The 17,340-nt window shown below is 42.2% G+C and overlaps 1 protein-coding gene across 1 annotated transcript in view; it reads right to left on the minus strand.

Annotated features, from left to right (window-relative positions):
* Positions 1–17,340, minus strand: part of EML6 (EMAP like 6) — a 315,760-nt gene that overhangs the window by 128,067 nt on the left and 170,353 nt on the right. Inside the window, exon 7 of the mRNA XM_033414224.2 lies at positions 2,407–2,608. Coding sequence (XP_033270115.2) covers positions 2,407–2,608 — 202 coding nt within the window. The remainder of the gene's footprint in view (positions 1–2,406; positions 2,609–17,340) is intronic.

Consider the following 17,340-nt stretch of genomic DNA (forward strand, 5'->3'; position numbering starts at 1 on the left):
GATTCTCACCATTTGAAATACCCAGCAAGAAATATAAAATGAGATAACATTTCCAAAGATTTTGAGATGCATAAAATAAGGTAATTTTAAACACTACTTCACACAAAATTATACTTTGGAGATTAAAAATTGTTCTGGATTTATACCAATGGCTGTTAATAACACTTATAGGATAAGAAGTACTACTAGATGCTGTTATTGCTTTTTTTTAAAAAAAAATACGAGTTCCATTCTAGTAACTGTGTTATGTAAGCACATACAGATTGAAATACACATTACATTTGCTGGCCTCCTGAGCAAGAAGTATTTTACATGGAGAAGAACGAATGATACCCCTGCCCAGGATGGTTCCAAAGTTGGCTGTACACAGTCATATGCTGTCACTCCTCACGAGCAACCTGGGCGCCCCACTGCTGATGGGTCCCCTCTTGGTTGGGGCCGGGGCGGCGGGGGATACTTCGCCGTGCCCCTGGCTGATGAGCACAGCTACTGCTGGAGAAACAGAGGTCAAGTGCAAGTGCCACTCACAGAATTTTCAGCAGCTCCTTGGAACACCTAATCCAGGCACCTCAAACTGAGAGAACACGAACTAAACATCTGAAGACCCAAATAAGGGTTTCCCTGTGAGACGCAATTGCGGCATCTGACCTCTCTCTGTTACTACTCTGAAGACAGTCTTCTCTTAACGTGCAAACAACAGTATCTGCGAGGGGGTCTGAGAATCTAAGTCCTGTCATAAAGAACCACGAATAAGTCAAATGCGGTGCAATTTCTCTAAATGCATTCCACCCTCAGGAGGGATGGTGGCATGCGCCTTGCAATGCAGGGCTGCGCCGTGAATAGTTTATCCCTTAGGCAGCCTGCACTGTTCAGCCTAAAGCTTATGGTATGCTTTCAATACCTTGTCCATTATTCATAATCTCACGCTGCTTTTAGCCTTGTACTATTTTAAGCAATGTAAGCTTTGCTTGACTAGAATGAAGAAACCATCACTCCTCAGCAAACTGCACTAATCTTATAAAGCCGCTAAGCTAATCTTTATCAAGAAATTATGACTTATACCCTTCCTACATTTCAATACTCAGTGTAAAAATGCCATTTAAAACTTTAGCCAAATTAATGGTTAAGGAAAGTAATACAAATTCTGGCAGTAAGGGCTCTTTGCAATTCTAAGACTCAACACAGTTGTTAAAATATAAAAGCCAAAAACTTCCTTGAAGTCCCTTCTATCTGGATGGGTATGAATCGAGTTTCTTGGGTGTCTGAATAACTTGGCATTGGTTTGGCTCAGAGTAATGGAAGGAAAAGGAAGAGAGGAGGAGGAAGTGAGTGTAGAGAAGTAAAAGCCAAATAAACATTTATGTCACATGAAGAGAAAATTGTAATCGTTTTCACTGATTTTTAGATTGATGAGGCTTTAGTGCTCAGTAGAAACTCAAAAATGGTTTTATCTTTGGATTTATGCTTTTCTAATGAGTATACCCATTGCAACTGGATTCAATTCACAAACATACAGAATAAGGGCGGGGGGGGGGGAGCAGTGACCTTTAGTCTAGTATACAGTGCTCCACTTTAGCTATTCAAACCCAGAAGCAGTAATCCATCAACTGAATATCAATCAGTCTCTTCCTCTCACTGTCACGGACTCTCTTTCTGGCCTGCTTATTGCTGAGCACACTTAAAGCTCAGTAGTACGTAAATACTGGAATCAGTGGAATAGTCTTCATCTCACACTTTCAAATCAGTCTTTCAACAGTCTCAAGAACAGTGGAAGCATAATCACTTTGCTCATGTTACTACTGTCGTGTTCTCAAATAACAGGTGATCCATAGTGAGAACACTTGAGGCCCTAAAAAAATGGGCATATTTTCTTAGGAACCCGCACTTTCCTTTGATCTGAAGACATTGTAAATTCTCACAGGGAATTTTGAGCAAAGAAAGAATTAATGACTCACGTGCTAAAGATGACTTTGAAAATCAGAATTTCAGTTCTCTTGGTGATGTTTAGTCTGTGACTAAACTGATGAGTGACTCAGCTGTGAAATTGCCAGGCTGCCTCCAGCAGGACCGAAGGTACAGGAAGAAACATGATCTTATCACAGATGAGTGCACTCAGCTTACATCTTCAGCTGGAAGAGACCTGGAGGCCAATCTAACCAGCAGCAGTGAATTTTCACTTCTAAGAACATATTCTTGACTTAAGATGGAGCCAAAGAAAGATAGCAACAAGAAAAGGTCAAGAAGCCAACTGTTGTTAAGCAAAATGGCTTAACATTCTGTTTGGAAATTGTGAGGTTCTGCACTGTGGGTTATCCTTCTCTGAAAGTAATAAACAAATTTGGGCAAACTGAATCTGTTATCCCAGGGAGGTGAGTGAGGTTACAGCCACCACTTCTAGGGCCTCACCTGACAGAGCGGTCATCGCTGCCTGTCACAGCCAGCGGCTTCTTGGGGTGCAGGGCCAGAGCCCAGAGCTCCCCCTCACAGTGGCCCTGCAGGATCAGCATTGGCTTGTCCCGTTCTCGCACGATCACTTCAAATATCTCGCTGTCCTGGGTCCCTGCTAGAAGGCGGTCTGCTTTCCAGCACACACTCCGGATAGAGAGGCCTGACGAAAATAAATGAATAAAATAAACGCATATCTCCACACCATTCACAAATAAAACACCTAAAGTTAATACCCTGTCACCGGGATAGCACCTAAGGCAACACATCTGAACAGTGCCTGGGGGTGGAGAATCAACTCCACACACCACCCTGTGTTACTGACCACTGCCTTCTGTGTGTTAGTTGTTCCCCCGACCCCTTGTGATTTATTTTGTAAAGGAGTGATTGCTCTTTCCTGTCTGACTTAGGCTAACTGTGTTTCTACAGCAGGGTCTATATTAAATACAACACCTTAAAGTGAATATAAGAACAGGAATTGGTCTTTATGAAAACCTAACCCTCTATGAAACAATTTCCTTCTGATTTGCTATGGAAAAGTTAATAATCACTTCAATCTTTAGGATGCTAACATTGTAATAAAATTATACGTGGGTGATACTACAGGACGGTTGATTATCATATTAGGCAAGTTCAGTATGTATTTGATCAGAACCTAGACTCATTCTGCTGGATAAATAGATGCATCCGTGTCCCAGAAATATGCAAATGAAACTCTAATTTCAGTCTCAGAATACCATCAAACATCTGAAGATGTTTTTCCTCACTGACTTAACGATTTATGGAATCTTCTCTAAGAGCACAGTACTCCCTTTTAAACCCAACCTTCCTCCGTATTATTCCATCCTCTTCAGGCAGATCCCCACCTGCCTGCCTGCGTGTTGATCTGGGCTTCTCTCAGTCTGTTCTATTCCTCACCGGCTACATTATTTACGTACATAGTGAATTTTCTCACGTCTGAATTAGAAATGCAGAAGCAATCCCACTTTTATAACTTTAAACTACTTAAGGATGTGATAAGCTTTGAGATCTGAGTTGTCTCCCCGTCTGGTTTTGTGTCTTTTGTGTAGAAAATGCCAGAAATCAGAACACCTGGACTTCAGTCCTGCTCTACACCCGATTGGCCAGACATACCAGGGAGAGTCCCCTTTTCTCTGGGGACCAGTTTTTCTCCCCTTAAATGCAGATTGTAATTATGGAAACCATGTAATTTATCATCCAAATCAGGACCCCTCTGCAAGTAAAAGTAGGCTCTAGAAATCATTAAATTTACATAACTTTGTAAAATATTTATTAACCAAGAAAGCAGCTTTACTATAATGAAAAACCTATTAAATAATTCTATCAAAAATATTTTCAAATCTAAAATTATAATGACACTTTATCACAGAATGAAAGGTCTAGGACAGAGGGACGAATAGGCAGACACACAGAAGGTTTTTAGGGCCATGAAACTCCGTAGGACCTATAATGGTAGGTATATGTTATTATACATGCGTCAAAACTCACAGAATATACAACACCAACAGTGAACCCTAATGTGAGCTATAGGCTTTCGGTGATGATATGTCAATGCAGGTTCATCCACTGTAACCAATGTACCATTCTGGTGGGCAATGTTGATAGGGAGGCTGTGTGTGTATGAGGACAGGTAAATGAGAAATCTCTGTACCTTCCATTCAATTTTGCTGTGAACCTAAAACTGCTCTAAAAAAAATAAAGTCTGTTAAAAAAAAATCCAGGACAAATGATGGGACAATATAAGGTTTAATTGGGGATATCTGGACACCATAACTGAAATCCTCATTTATTTTTAATACTTATTTTTGGCTGTGTTGGGTCTTCGCTGCTGTGTGCGGGCTTTCTCTAGTTGCGGTGAGCAGGGGCTACTCTTCACTGCAGTGCACGGGCTTCTCATTGCAGTGGCTTCTCTTGTTGTGGAGCATGGGCTCTAGGCACGCAGGCTTCAGTAGTTGTGGCACACAGGCTTAGTAATTGTGGCTCACGGGCTCCAGAGCACAGGCTCAGAAGTTGTGGTGCACGGGCTTAGCTGCTCTGTGACATGTGCGATCTTCCTGGACCAGGGCTCAAACCCGTGTCTCCTGCATTGGCAGGCGGATTCTTAACCACTGCGCCACCAGGGAAGTTCCTGAAATCCTCATCTCAACTCACTGTGGTCTTGAAAGTATCCAATGAGATAATGAATTTGTTTACAAAAAGTATTTTTTTTTAAGGTACAAGGCTATTATTACATGAGATAACTCTCTTTACTTCCTGCTCTGAATTCATTATTATGTGTCTCGAAATGGAAGGAGACAGCACACAGGCAGATTTATTATTCCTGCTGTGAGTAGTAAGTAGGGATACCTTGGCAACGGCTAGTTCAGGGTCACTCAAAATCCTCCACTGCAAACATCACGACGGGCTTTCAAGATTGAAAAGGACAGATGTGTGGGGAAAGCAGTCGGGATAAGATGGCAGGCTAACAGGGCAGGAAGCTCAGCTAAGGAGGAAACAATCCTTTTGCTACTGTCCCTTTCTCATCCTTATCTTTTTCCCATGCCTTATTATTAACATGTTCTTATTTTCTCTAGGAAGGGGGTGAATTTGTTGTCTCCCCAGCAGGCTTTGCATCATCTACAATTTTATTACAGGAAAGGTATAATACTTTGTTCTTCAGAAATAGGAAGTAAATAGGGATATTAATTATATTCCAAAATTGGCAAAAAAATTTAAAGAATTTACTAGTTTATTATATTCATTGTCCATTTCCTCTCACTAATGTCTGTGAAAACAAGAGTTTTCTCAGTTTTATACACTTCTGTATCCTCAGTACCTAGCACAGTGTCTGGCATGTGGTAGATGCTCAATAAGAATTGATGAATGAATAAAATAAAACATTCAAATCACAAACATTTCTCAAGTCTTGGAGAGACCAAGAAATAAAAGACAACATCTCCACCCTCAACAAGACCCTTCAAAGAAGGAAGGATATATTCATTTATTTTTATTGAGCACCTATTACATGCCCAAGACTGGAGCCTGAACAGTAAACAAGCCAGGCTCATGCCCTCATGGATTTTGCACTCTAAGGAGGAGCCAGACATTTGTAAGCAGAGATATATATATTCATTTTATGAATATACAATAGGGAAAGGACAGTTTCTGCCATAAATGGTGTTGGGAAAACTAGACAGCCACATGCAAAAGAAACATATAAAATAAACTCAAAATGGATTAAAGACTTGAATATAAGACCTGAAAACATAAAACTCCTAGATGAAAACATAGGTGGTAAGCTCTTTGACATCAGTCTTGGCTATAATTTTTTGGCTCTGACACCAAAAGCAAAAACAACAAAAGCAAAAGTAAACAAGTGAGACTACATCAAACTAGAAAGCTTCTGCACAGCAAAGGAAACCATCAACAAAATGGTAAGGCAACCTACCAAATGGGAGAAGATATTTGCAAATCATACATCTGATAAGCGGTTAATATCCAAAATATATAGAGAACTCATACAACTCAATAGCAAAAACCCCCAAACAATCTGATTAAAAAATGGGCAGAGGATCTGAATAGACACTTTCCCAAAGAAGACATACAGATAGTCAACAGAAACAAGAAATGATGCTCCACATCCCTAATCATCAGAGAACTGCAAATCAAAACCACAATGAGGGAATTCCTTGGCGGTCCAGTGGTTAGGACGCCATGCTTCCACTGCAGGGGGCAGGGGTCTGATCCCTGGTCAGGGGACTAAGACCCTGCAAGCTGCAGGGTGCAGCCGAAAACACAAAAACCAAAACCATAATGAGATGTTATCTCATACTTATTACAGTGGCTGTTATTTTTTCAAAAAGACAAGAAATAACAAGTGTTGGCAAGAATGTGGGGCAAAGGGAACACTTGGGCACTGTGGGAATGTAAATTGGTATAGCCACTATGGGTAACACCATGGAGGTTCCTCAAAAATTAAAAATAGAACTACTGTATGATCCAACACTGCTGCTTCTGAAGCAAACAAAAACACTAACTCTAAAAGGCATCTGCACCCCCATGTTCACTGCAACATTACTCACAATAGCCATGACATGCAAACAACCTAAGCGTCCATCAATGGATAAAGAAAATGTGATACATACATATACAATAGAATATCATTCAGCTACAAAAAAAGGAATTATTGCTATTTGGGACAACATGGGTGACTTTTGAAGGCATACTGCTAAGCAAAATAAGTCAGACAGAGAAAGACAAATACTGTATGATCTCACTTTTATGTGGAATCTAAAATATAAAAGTAAAAACAAACCCAAAAAACTCACAGATACAGAGAACAGATTGGTGATTGCCAGAGGTAGGGGTGGGCAGTAGGCAAAATGGGTGAAGGTAGTCAGAGGCACAAACTTCCAGTTACAAAATAAACAGGTCCTGGGGGTGTAATGGACAGCATGATGAACATGTACAATGTACATTTAGTAATATCGTAACGTATATTTGAGAGTAGCTAATGTATCTTGAAAGTGGATTTTAAAAGTTTTCATCACAAGAATAAAAATTTGTAACTATGTGTGGTAATGGACATTAACTAGGCTTATTGTGGTCATTGCTTTGAGACAAATATATCCATTATGTATAGACAACACATATAATACATACATATTATAATATATGTAATATAATATATATTATATATATACACACATTGTATATAATCATCATGTTGTATACCTGAAACTGTTATATGTCAATTATATCAGTAAAAATGATATATACATACATATATACAGCTATATATATACACATCTTATATATCTTAGCAATGTTACATATTTTAACTGTTATCAAAATACTCAAAGCACAATCCTTTTATAATTCCATTGACTGTCCTAAAGACTCACCCTTTCCAAGCAGGCCTGGCACCCAAGGCACTACTACAAGCATGAACAGGCCAGTTCTTCCCATTTTCCTCCAACAGTGTATTCCTCCATCCCCTAAGACTAAATGGCTTGAAAACAGAATTTCTTCCAAAAGACCAGCACTGTATTTGATCCAGCGTACAAACATTTTTCTCCCCACCACCCCCACTATTTTTTAACTTCTTGTTTGGGGAACAAATTCAGAAAGGTCAAGAATATTATAACAACAACCCATCACATGGAATCAATGTGTTAACATTTTAAAAATATTTGCTTTGTCTTTAAGAGGTTTAGAACAAAAAAGAACCTTCCACCTCAGCCTAGACTGATGAGGCAGTCCAACTACACAGCACCCAACTGTGTTTTCAGACTGTGTCCAGGGAGTTCTTGGATTCCTAAAAGAGCCGCAGGGGCCTGGCAAGGAGAGCGCAGGGAAATGAGGGGCGAGAGGCAGAGTCTGAGGATCCAACCCCTGCTTTTCCCTCAACAACTCACAGTCTGTGTTTTCTAGCGGATTTCATTTGAAAAAAAGTGTTCCACTGAACTGACCAACAAAAGGGAGAAGATTTACATGTAGCAAAGGCAATGAACTTAAACTGATAATGGATTATTTCTGACTAAGTAGGGGCAGGGGAAGAAGGAGAGAGAGAGAACCAGGGGAGGAGTCGTTTCATTTTCATTGTTTGCAACATAAACCTAATGAGCTGTGCACATTTTCTCTGGAGACCAGCTCAGGATCTCCACAAACACTCAGTTCTTCAAAGAGATAAATTGGATTTTGTCACATCAGACAAGTCGACCCCAGGGCTCTACCTACAGAGACAGACAGGATGCTAGGCCACTCTCACTTCCCAGAGAACCATTTAAAATAGGAATGACTTGTAAATTTTGGAGATTAATCCTTTGTCAGTTGCTTCATTTGCAAATATTTTCTCCCATTCTGAGGGTTGTCTTTTGGTCTTGTTTATGGTTTCCTTTGCTGTGCAAAAGCTTTTAAATTTCATTAGGTCCCATTTGTTTATTTTTGTTTTTATTTCCATTTCTCTAGGAGGTGGATCAAAAAGGATCTTGCTGTGATTTATGTCATAGAGTGTTCTGCCTATGTTTTCCTCTAAGAGTTTTATAGTGTCTGGCCTTACATTCAGGTCTTTAATCCATTTTATTTTTGTGTATGGTGTTAGGAAGTGTTCTAATTTCATTATTTTACATGTAGCCATCCAGTTGTCCCAGCACTACTTATTGAAGAGGCTATCTTTTCTCCATTGCATATTCTTGCCTCCTTTATCAAAGATAAGGTGGCCATATATATGTGGGTTTATCTCTGGTCTTTCTATTCTGTTCCATTGATCTATATTTCTGTTTTTGTGCCAGTATCATACTGTCTTCATTACTATAGCTTTGTAGTATAGTCTGAAGTCAGGAAGCCTGATTCCTCCAGTTCCATTTTTCGTTTGCAAGATTGCTTTGGCTATTTGGGGTATTTTGTGTTTCCATACACATTGAGAAATTTTTAGTTCTGTGAAAAATGCCATTGGTAGTTTGATAGGGATTGCATTGAACTACCATACGACCCAGCAATCCCACTACAGGGCATATACCCTGAGAAAACCATAATTCAAAAACAGTCATGCACCAAAATGTTCATTACAGCTCTATTTACAATAGCCAGGAGATGGAAGCAACCTAAGTGTCCATCATCGGATGAATGGATAAAGAAGATGTGGCACATATATACAATGGAATATTACTCAGCCATAAAAAGAAATGAAATTGAGTTATTTGTAGTGAGGTGGATGGACATAAAGTCTGTCATACAGAGTGAAGTAAGTCAGAAAGAGAAAAATAAATACCATATGCTAACACATATATACGGAATCTAAGAAAAAAAGGTCATGTAGAACCTAGGGGTAAGACGGGAATAAAGACACAGACCTACTAGAGAATGGACTTGAGGATATGGGGGGGAGGGGTAAGCTGTGACGGGGTGGGAGAGTGGCATGATATACACTACTGGGCGTGAGGTGGATAGCTGGTGGGAAGCAGCCGCATGGCGTGGGGAGATCAGCTCAGTGCTTTGTGACCGCCTGGGGGGGTGGGATAGGGAGAGTGGGAGGGAGGGAGACCTAGGAGGGAGAAGATATGGTAACGTATGTATATGTGTGGCTGATTCAGTTTGTTATAAAGCAGAAACTAACACACCATTGTGAAGCAATTATACTCCAGTAAAGATGTTAAAAATAAATAAATAAATAAGAATTAAACAACAAAAAAATTAAAAAAAATTTAAAAAAAGGAATGACTTCCTAAGGACACCTCAGTGGATAGAGAGCTGTATTCAAGTTTCCTAATAACGTCCCGTTTAGGAACGTTATTGGTCACCTCAGGCTGGCCGAGGTGACCATTGCTTTGTGAAGTATTAAGTTGGCTTTGTTTCTTTATCTTCTGCTCTGGGAGTCAGACAAAAATATTGTATTATCTGGACTACGGTTAGAAATCCACCAGGAGTGAAAAGAGAGCCAGGGAAAACCATCCTAATTATTTTAAACTACAGAAATTCTCCTTTCTTCTTAAAAAGTGCATGTTTCAGAGACTCTTGACAGAATGAACTGAAAGCATTTTGCTGAATTGGTGAGGGGTGCACATTTTGGACACGGGGGCCTTCTCGGCCGCTTGTTCTACGATGAGAAATGCGGGGTTCTGGCCTGTGCTTGGTCCAGACAGCCAGCAGATGGCAGTAGAGAGCAACCACCCACCTCAACATAAAAATCCTAGAGGCTAAGATCAAATTCTCACCAGCCCTTTGCCCGGATTTTATACTCAGACCAGGGAGTGGGAAACAGTATCCTTTCAATCCCCTCTGTGACAGTTCTGAAACCTGGGCATGGGAGATCTAGTCCATGAGTATCATGAGTATCAACACAGACCTAAAGGACATTGCTTATTTTCCACTAGGTCATTGAATGGTTAAGTACATGGACTGGATTTATAGCCCAGCTCTGTGACATGGCAAGCATTTAACCTTTCAAAGCTTCAGTTGCCCTACCTGTAAATTGCAGAGAATATTAGCACTCACACATCACAGCCCTGTTACGAGGATTCAATGCAATCGTATATTTAAACACTTGACCCAGTGTCTGGTACTTAGGGAACTAATCAATAAATATCAGTTGTTATTATTTTTACCCAGCAGGTTTTTATTGAGTTCACATCTCAATGGAGAACAACCTGCTGTGCGTGTGGTCAGATTCCATCCCCAGGCAGGGTCAGCACCATGAGCTATGAAGTTGCTGCTTTTGCCTTTCCTTGAGTCTCTTAGTTACATCCTTGTGTTACAACTTATTTGTCGTGTTGTTTGTTACCATTTTTTTAAATAGATCTTTATTGGAGTATAATTGCTTTACAATACTGTGTTAGTTTCTGTTGTACACCAAAGTGAATCAGCCATATGCATACATATCCCCTCCCTCTTGAGCCTCCCTCCCACCCTCCCTATCCCACCTCTCTAGGTCATTTTGATGTGCCAGCACTGCCGACTCTCAGAAGGAAAGGCTATATCTGACAAACAGAACTCTTTGGAGAATAAAATGGTTTATTTCCCTCAGTTGTTTGGCCCAAGAAGGGAAGACTGGCAGCTGGGAGGGGGTTGGTATTGATACTTATTAGTGTTCTTAAATCTGGTGCACCGAGGCCTGATATATGGTAAAGGGCCAAGAGCAGTTGCTCCAACACTTACTGTCCATCAGAAACTACACAGAAAGTGTTTTTAAAACAGGGATGCCCAGGGAATTCCCTGGCAGTCCAGTGGTTAGGACTCTGTGCTTTCACTGCTGAGGGGGCGGGTTCGATCCCTGGTCGGGGAACTAAGATCCCCACAAGCCTCACGGCGTGGGCGAAAACAAAACAAAACAAAACAAAACATGGATGCCTGGACCCTACTCAGAAGTTCCTCTCAGTTGCTCTGGAGTGGAGCTGGGCATAGTTATTTTTAGCTCACCAGGGCTGAGAACCACTTGTTGAGAACCAACCACTATCAAGCTGTTCCCAAACTAGTGTGCGTTCTCAGACTTTAGTCAGACTGCTGAAAATTCAGATTTCCAGGCTGATTCTGATGCAGTGGTTCTTCAACCAAACGTTGGAAAACTCCACTCTAGTAGATTAGAAAGCTGAACGCCTGATGAGCAGATAGCCAAAAATAAGTGCAACTTTGAGAAATCCTTTTGGAGTCAAACAAGCAAGTTCTGTAAATGGGCAGGAACGGTTCTCCCAGACATTCCCAGCCCTGCACCCAGAGCTTTGCACATGTGCCCAGGAAGGCTCACAGTGACTCAGGAGGAGGCCCTCGGACAGCACCAGGCCATAGGTAGGGACAGGAAATATATAAATGAGGAAATTACAGCACAGACAGTTTACCTTATTTGCCCCAAGTCCCAGAGCGAGCAGGTGATGGAGATAAAATGAGGATTCAGGCAGTGCCAGTCTGGAGCAAACTCTCTTCCCCACAAAGGTATTTCCCTTCTCTGTGGATGCGCACCCAGGACATGGTACCAAAGATCAAACAAGAGAGCATGATGGCCTTCTCCTACCAACCTAATCTTATTAAAGGTGAAGTACTAAGGAGCGCCCCAGATAAAAGGTAATAAAAGGACAAGAGGGAGAGAGATTTCACTCAGAGGGAAGAGGGAGTGTTGGGAGGGGGTGTGGGAAAACTGCGCCCCCCCCCCACAACCAGCAGGAGGTGGCTGAGGTGCCTAGGGAGTCTGGAGGTGGGCCAGGGGCTCTGGCGGCCTAGGGTAATGTGGAAGGCAGAGTTCGGAACCTAAGGGGAACAAGAGGGAGGGAAGGCGGGCATCTCCCCAGGGATTCGTGAGCACCAATGACCAGGGAACAGGAGTGGCTTTATGATTCACAGAGCCCAGTACAAAAGGGAAATGTGAGGTCCCCTTGTTTAAAACTGATTAAGAATTTCAAGATCAAGAGGGAAGAGATATGGGAACATATGTATATGTTTAACTGATTCACTTTGTTATAAAGCAGAAACTAACACACCATTGTAAAGCAATTATACCCCAATAAAGATGTTAAAAAAAAAAAAAAGAATTTCAAGATGATGACAGCAAGCACTAAACCAAGTGTAGGGCCCTCCTGCAAGTAGGCAGAGCTCATGCCCCGGGAGCCAGCCGTGCCTGGGGACCCCCAGAGCTGCTGCAGGAAATACGGGATCCTGCATGCAGAGCGCCTAGCACAAAGCACCACGAGCCTGCAGCATGAAGTGCCCATGGCCTGCTGCTCCTGTTTACAAGGGCTCTCTGCCTGAGAACTTCCAGCAGATACTCTCTACAAAATCCACTCCTCAGGATCCCAAATCCCATAGCCTCAGGAATACTGAAGGATCCACACAGCCTAACGGGACCCCAGAGGACAGAAACACACTGCCAAGCCCGCTGCCTTCACCCCAGGGAAGGAACACCCAGGCTGGTCTTTGTAGGAGGCCGGCTCGGTCAGAGTGTTTACAGGGGAATTACTACCAGAACAAACCAGACAGTCAGCCTCTGCTTCTCTGACACCACGTCCCACACCAAGCCTGAACAAACAACAGGCGACGCTCCTCGGGTGGCACACCTCACCACCCGCAGCTCCTGCACGTTCCTCTGCAGGGCTTCCACTTGCTCAGAACACCAGTGACGCAGGAGGCCATAAAGGACAAAGGTGAGCAGACAGGGAGAGGTGATGGATACGATGGGAGTGGAGGTGAGCAATGAAGCACTCAGGGGACCAGGAGAACCACAGAAGATACTTGCTTTGTTTCTATCACCAACAAGGCTGCTTTCAGATTTGAGAGTTGGTCCTTTGAACCTTCTATACCAGGGTTTCTCAGTTGCGGCACTGTGAACATTAGGGGCTGGCTAATTCTTAGTTGCGGTGTCTAACATTGCAATATGTCATTTTAGGATGTTTAGCAGCATCCCTGGCCTCAGGAATGCCAGTAGCACCCTCCCAGTTGATAATCAAAAATGTCTCCACACAATGCCAAATGTCTTCCAGAAGATAAAAACGCCCCTGTTTCAGAACCACTGGACAGAATGATCCTCAATGTACTCTGAGGGGGAAAAATGGCAATAAGAAGAATGGGTAGTGGGGAAGAGTCACCTGCGCTCCCACCTCTGATCCTGCCCCACTCTAGTCCACTCTCTGCTCTGGAGCAGGTGGAGCCCTGACCGTGACACTCACCCCCTTAAGCCTTTCTATGACCTCCTACTGCTGGTCCGTGGGGGCCAAGCTTGAACACAGAAATTATCTGTTCCTCCCTCTGAAGCCTTTCACCTGTCACCGTGCACTCCAGTCACACGATGCACTCTTCATCATTGGTCCGTTTCCAGGGCGCCTGCGTGTGCCAGGCACTGTTCTAAGTGCTTGCTTGGGAGGCATCAGTGAACAAAGAGGCTCCTGCCCTTGTAGAAACAGACAACAGCCATAAGCATCACAAACAGGTGAGTTATACTGTTTGTTACAAGGTGAAAAGAAGATCTGTGAAGAGAGGATCAAGAGTGCGGGACGGTGGAGGCAGAGTGGGTTGCAATTTTAAATAAGGTCATCAGGGCAGCTTCACTTGAGCAAAGGAGAGGGGTAGTAATCATGCAGATTCCTGGGGAGAGTGATGCGGGCAGAGGGAGCAGCCTGGGCAGAGGGCAGAGCAGAGGGCGGGAGGCCTGAGGGGGAAAGGACCTGGTAGGCCATCCTAAGGATGTGTACTCCTTTTCTTCGGAAGATGGGAATCGTGGCAGGGTTCTGAGGAAATGTGACCTGGCTCATGTAAATTTCCAACAACTCCCTCCAGCTGCTATTCTGAGAATAACGGCTGAAGCAGGGACACAAGTTATAAAGCAACTGCAGTAGCCCGCGCGCAAGATGGTGGTTCAGACCAGTGAGGGGGCAGAGGAGATGGTGAGAAGGCTAAGAAGAGGCATCTTGTATCCTCGAGACTTCAGCCTCCTTCTCTTGCTCAACACTGAGGGAATGCTGCTTGACCTAATGCAAGATATCTCCAGATTCAGAGTCTACGGTTCATTAGACATAGCAACAATTCAATAAACATGTGTTGGGAGTTAAAATAAACACAGAAAAAACTCCAATAAAATGCATGAAGCACACTTTTTAGAAGAGCCTATCTAGTTCCCAGGCACGTTTCTGACACTTAGTAGATGCTTAATAAATGCTCATTGAATGGATAAGTAAATGAATAATGCATCTTACACTGTGTGACTAATTACTGTACTCCTTTAGACATCATCATTTACAACCATTAGCTCAAAGTATTTTATTACCATAGATGTAATTCATTTTGATTGCCTTGCTTTAAGAATTATTTTTGGCTTTTTTTGCTGCCACTGTAAGTCATTTAAGCTTCATTATTTTACCTAGGTCATAAATTTGTTTTAAAAATGATCAGACTCAAAATGCACTTTTGCTGAGTTTGGTGTGAGACTTGAGTTACAGCTCTAACCCTACAACGGCCCTGAGCTTCATTCTATTCATCATAAGGTGACAGAGTTCACGTGATGACATCATGTGGAACTCTATGTCTCTCCCAGCTTGAAAATTCCAGAACTTGATATTCACTGGAAAATGTACTGGAGGTCCACCATCCCATATATCTGAAATTTTTGGTGGTAGGCGCATTTTGGAATTTTGAAAATTTTGGATTTGGAACTCATGTAATAGATCCAGTGGAGTCTGGGGCAGCACCTTGAAATCAAATATTTCTGCGGTGAAGGGTATGAATATTCATACATATGAAGACAATAAACAGCTTCATAATAAGTGTAAGTCATGTTTTGCTGCCAAATTAGTTATAAATAATATTTTGGAAAAAAAAGAAGTTGCACCCTTACCTAACACCATGTGCAAAAATTACCTCAAAAATGGATCAAAGACCTAAATATAAGAGCCCAAACCATAAAACACTTATAAGAAATCTTAAGAGATCTTCATGAAATTGTATTGTATTTGGCAATAATTTTTTGCTATGACACCAAAAGCACAGGTAACAACACAGAAAAATAGATATATTGGATTACATCAAAATTAAAAACTTTTATGCATCATAGGACATAATTAACAGAGAAGGCAACCTATGCAATGGGAGAAAATATTTACAAATCATATATCTGATAATGGGGTTAATATCTAAGATATATAAAGAATATTTACAGCTTGGCAACAAAATAACAAATAACCTGATTTAAAAATGGGCAAAGGGAGTCGAAAACAAGATGGCAGAGTAGAAGGACGTGCTCTCACTCCCTCTTGTGAGAACACCAGAATCACAACAAGCTGCTGGACAATCATCGAAAGGAAGACACTGGAACTCACCAAAAAAAATACCCCACATCCAAAGACAAAGGAGAAGCCACAATGAGATCGTAGGAGGGGCGCAATCACAGTAAAATCAAATCCCATAACTGGTGGGTGGGTGACTCACAGACTGGCGAACACTTATACCACAGAAGTCCACCCACTGGAGTGAAGGTTCTGAGCCCCACGTCAGGCTTCCTAACCTGGGGGTCCGGCAACAGGAGGAGGATTCCTAGAGAATCACATTTTGAAGGATAGTGGGATTTGACTGCAGGACTTTGACAGGACTGGGGGAAACAGCGACTCCACCCTTGGAAGGCACACACAAAGTAGTGTGCGCATTGGGACCCAGGAGAAGGAGTAGTGACCCCACAGGAGACTGAACCAGACCTACATGCTAGTGTTGGAGGGTCTCCTGCAGAGGCAGGGGGGTTCTCTGTTTCACCGTGGGGACAAGGACACTGGCAGCAGAAGTTCTGGGAAGTACTCGTTGGCATGAGCCCTCCCAGAGTCTGTCATTAGCCACACCAAAGAGCCCAGGTAGGCTCCAGTGTTGGGGTGCCTCAGGCCAAACAACCAACAGGGAGGGAACCCAGCCCCACCCATCAACAGTCAAGTGGATTAAAGTTTTACTGAGCTCTGCATACCAGAGCAACAGTCAGCTCTACCCACCACCAGTCCCTCCCATCAGGAAATTGCACAAGCCTCTTAGATAGCCTCATGCACCAGAAGGCAGACAGCAGAAGCAAGAACTACAATCCTGCAGCCTGTGGAACAAAAACCACATTCATAGAAAGACAGACAAGATGAAAAGGCAGAGGGCTATGTACCAGATGAATGAACAAGATAAAACCCAGAAAAACAACTAAATGAAGTGGAGATACACAACCTTCCAGAAGAATTCAGAATGAAAATAGTGAAGATGATCCAGGACCTCAGAAAAAGAAGGGAGGCAAAGATCAAGAAGATGCAGGAAATGTTTAACAAAGGCCTAGAAGAATTAAAGAACAAACAGACAGATATAAACAATACAATAACTGAAATGAAAAATACACTAGAAGGAATCAATAGCAGAATAACTGAGGTAGAAGAATGGATAAGTGACCTGGAAGACAGAATGGTGGAATTCACTGCTGCAGAACAGATTAAAGAAAAAGGAGTGAAATGAAATGAAGACAGCCTAAGAGACCTCAGGAACAACATTAAACACAACAACATTCACATTATAGGGGTCTCAGAATGAGAAGAGAGAGAGAAAGGACCAGAGAAAATATTTGAAGACATTATAGTTGAAAACTTCCCTAACATGGGAAAGGAAATAGCCACCCAAGTCCAGGAAGCCCAGCCAGTCCCATACAGGATAAACCCAAGGAGAAACACACCGACACACATAGTAATCAAACTGGCAAAAATTAAAGACAAAGAAAAATTATTGAAAGCAGCAAGGGAAAAACGACAAATAACATACAAGGGAACTCCCATAAGGTTAACAGTTGATTTCTCAGCAGAAACTCTACAAGCCAGAAGGGAGTGGCATGATATACTTAAAGTGATGAAAGGGAAGAACCTACAACCAAGATTACTCTACCCGTCAAGGAGCTCATTCAGATTCTATGGAGAA

The sequence above is a fragment of the Orcinus orca genome, chromosome 13 (genome assembly GCF_937001465.1).
Source record: "Orcinus orca chromosome 13, mOrcOrc1.1, whole genome shotgun sequence".
In the NCBI taxonomy this organism is placed as follows: Eukaryota; Metazoa; Chordata; class Mammalia; order Artiodactyla; family Delphinidae; genus Orcinus; species Orcinus orca.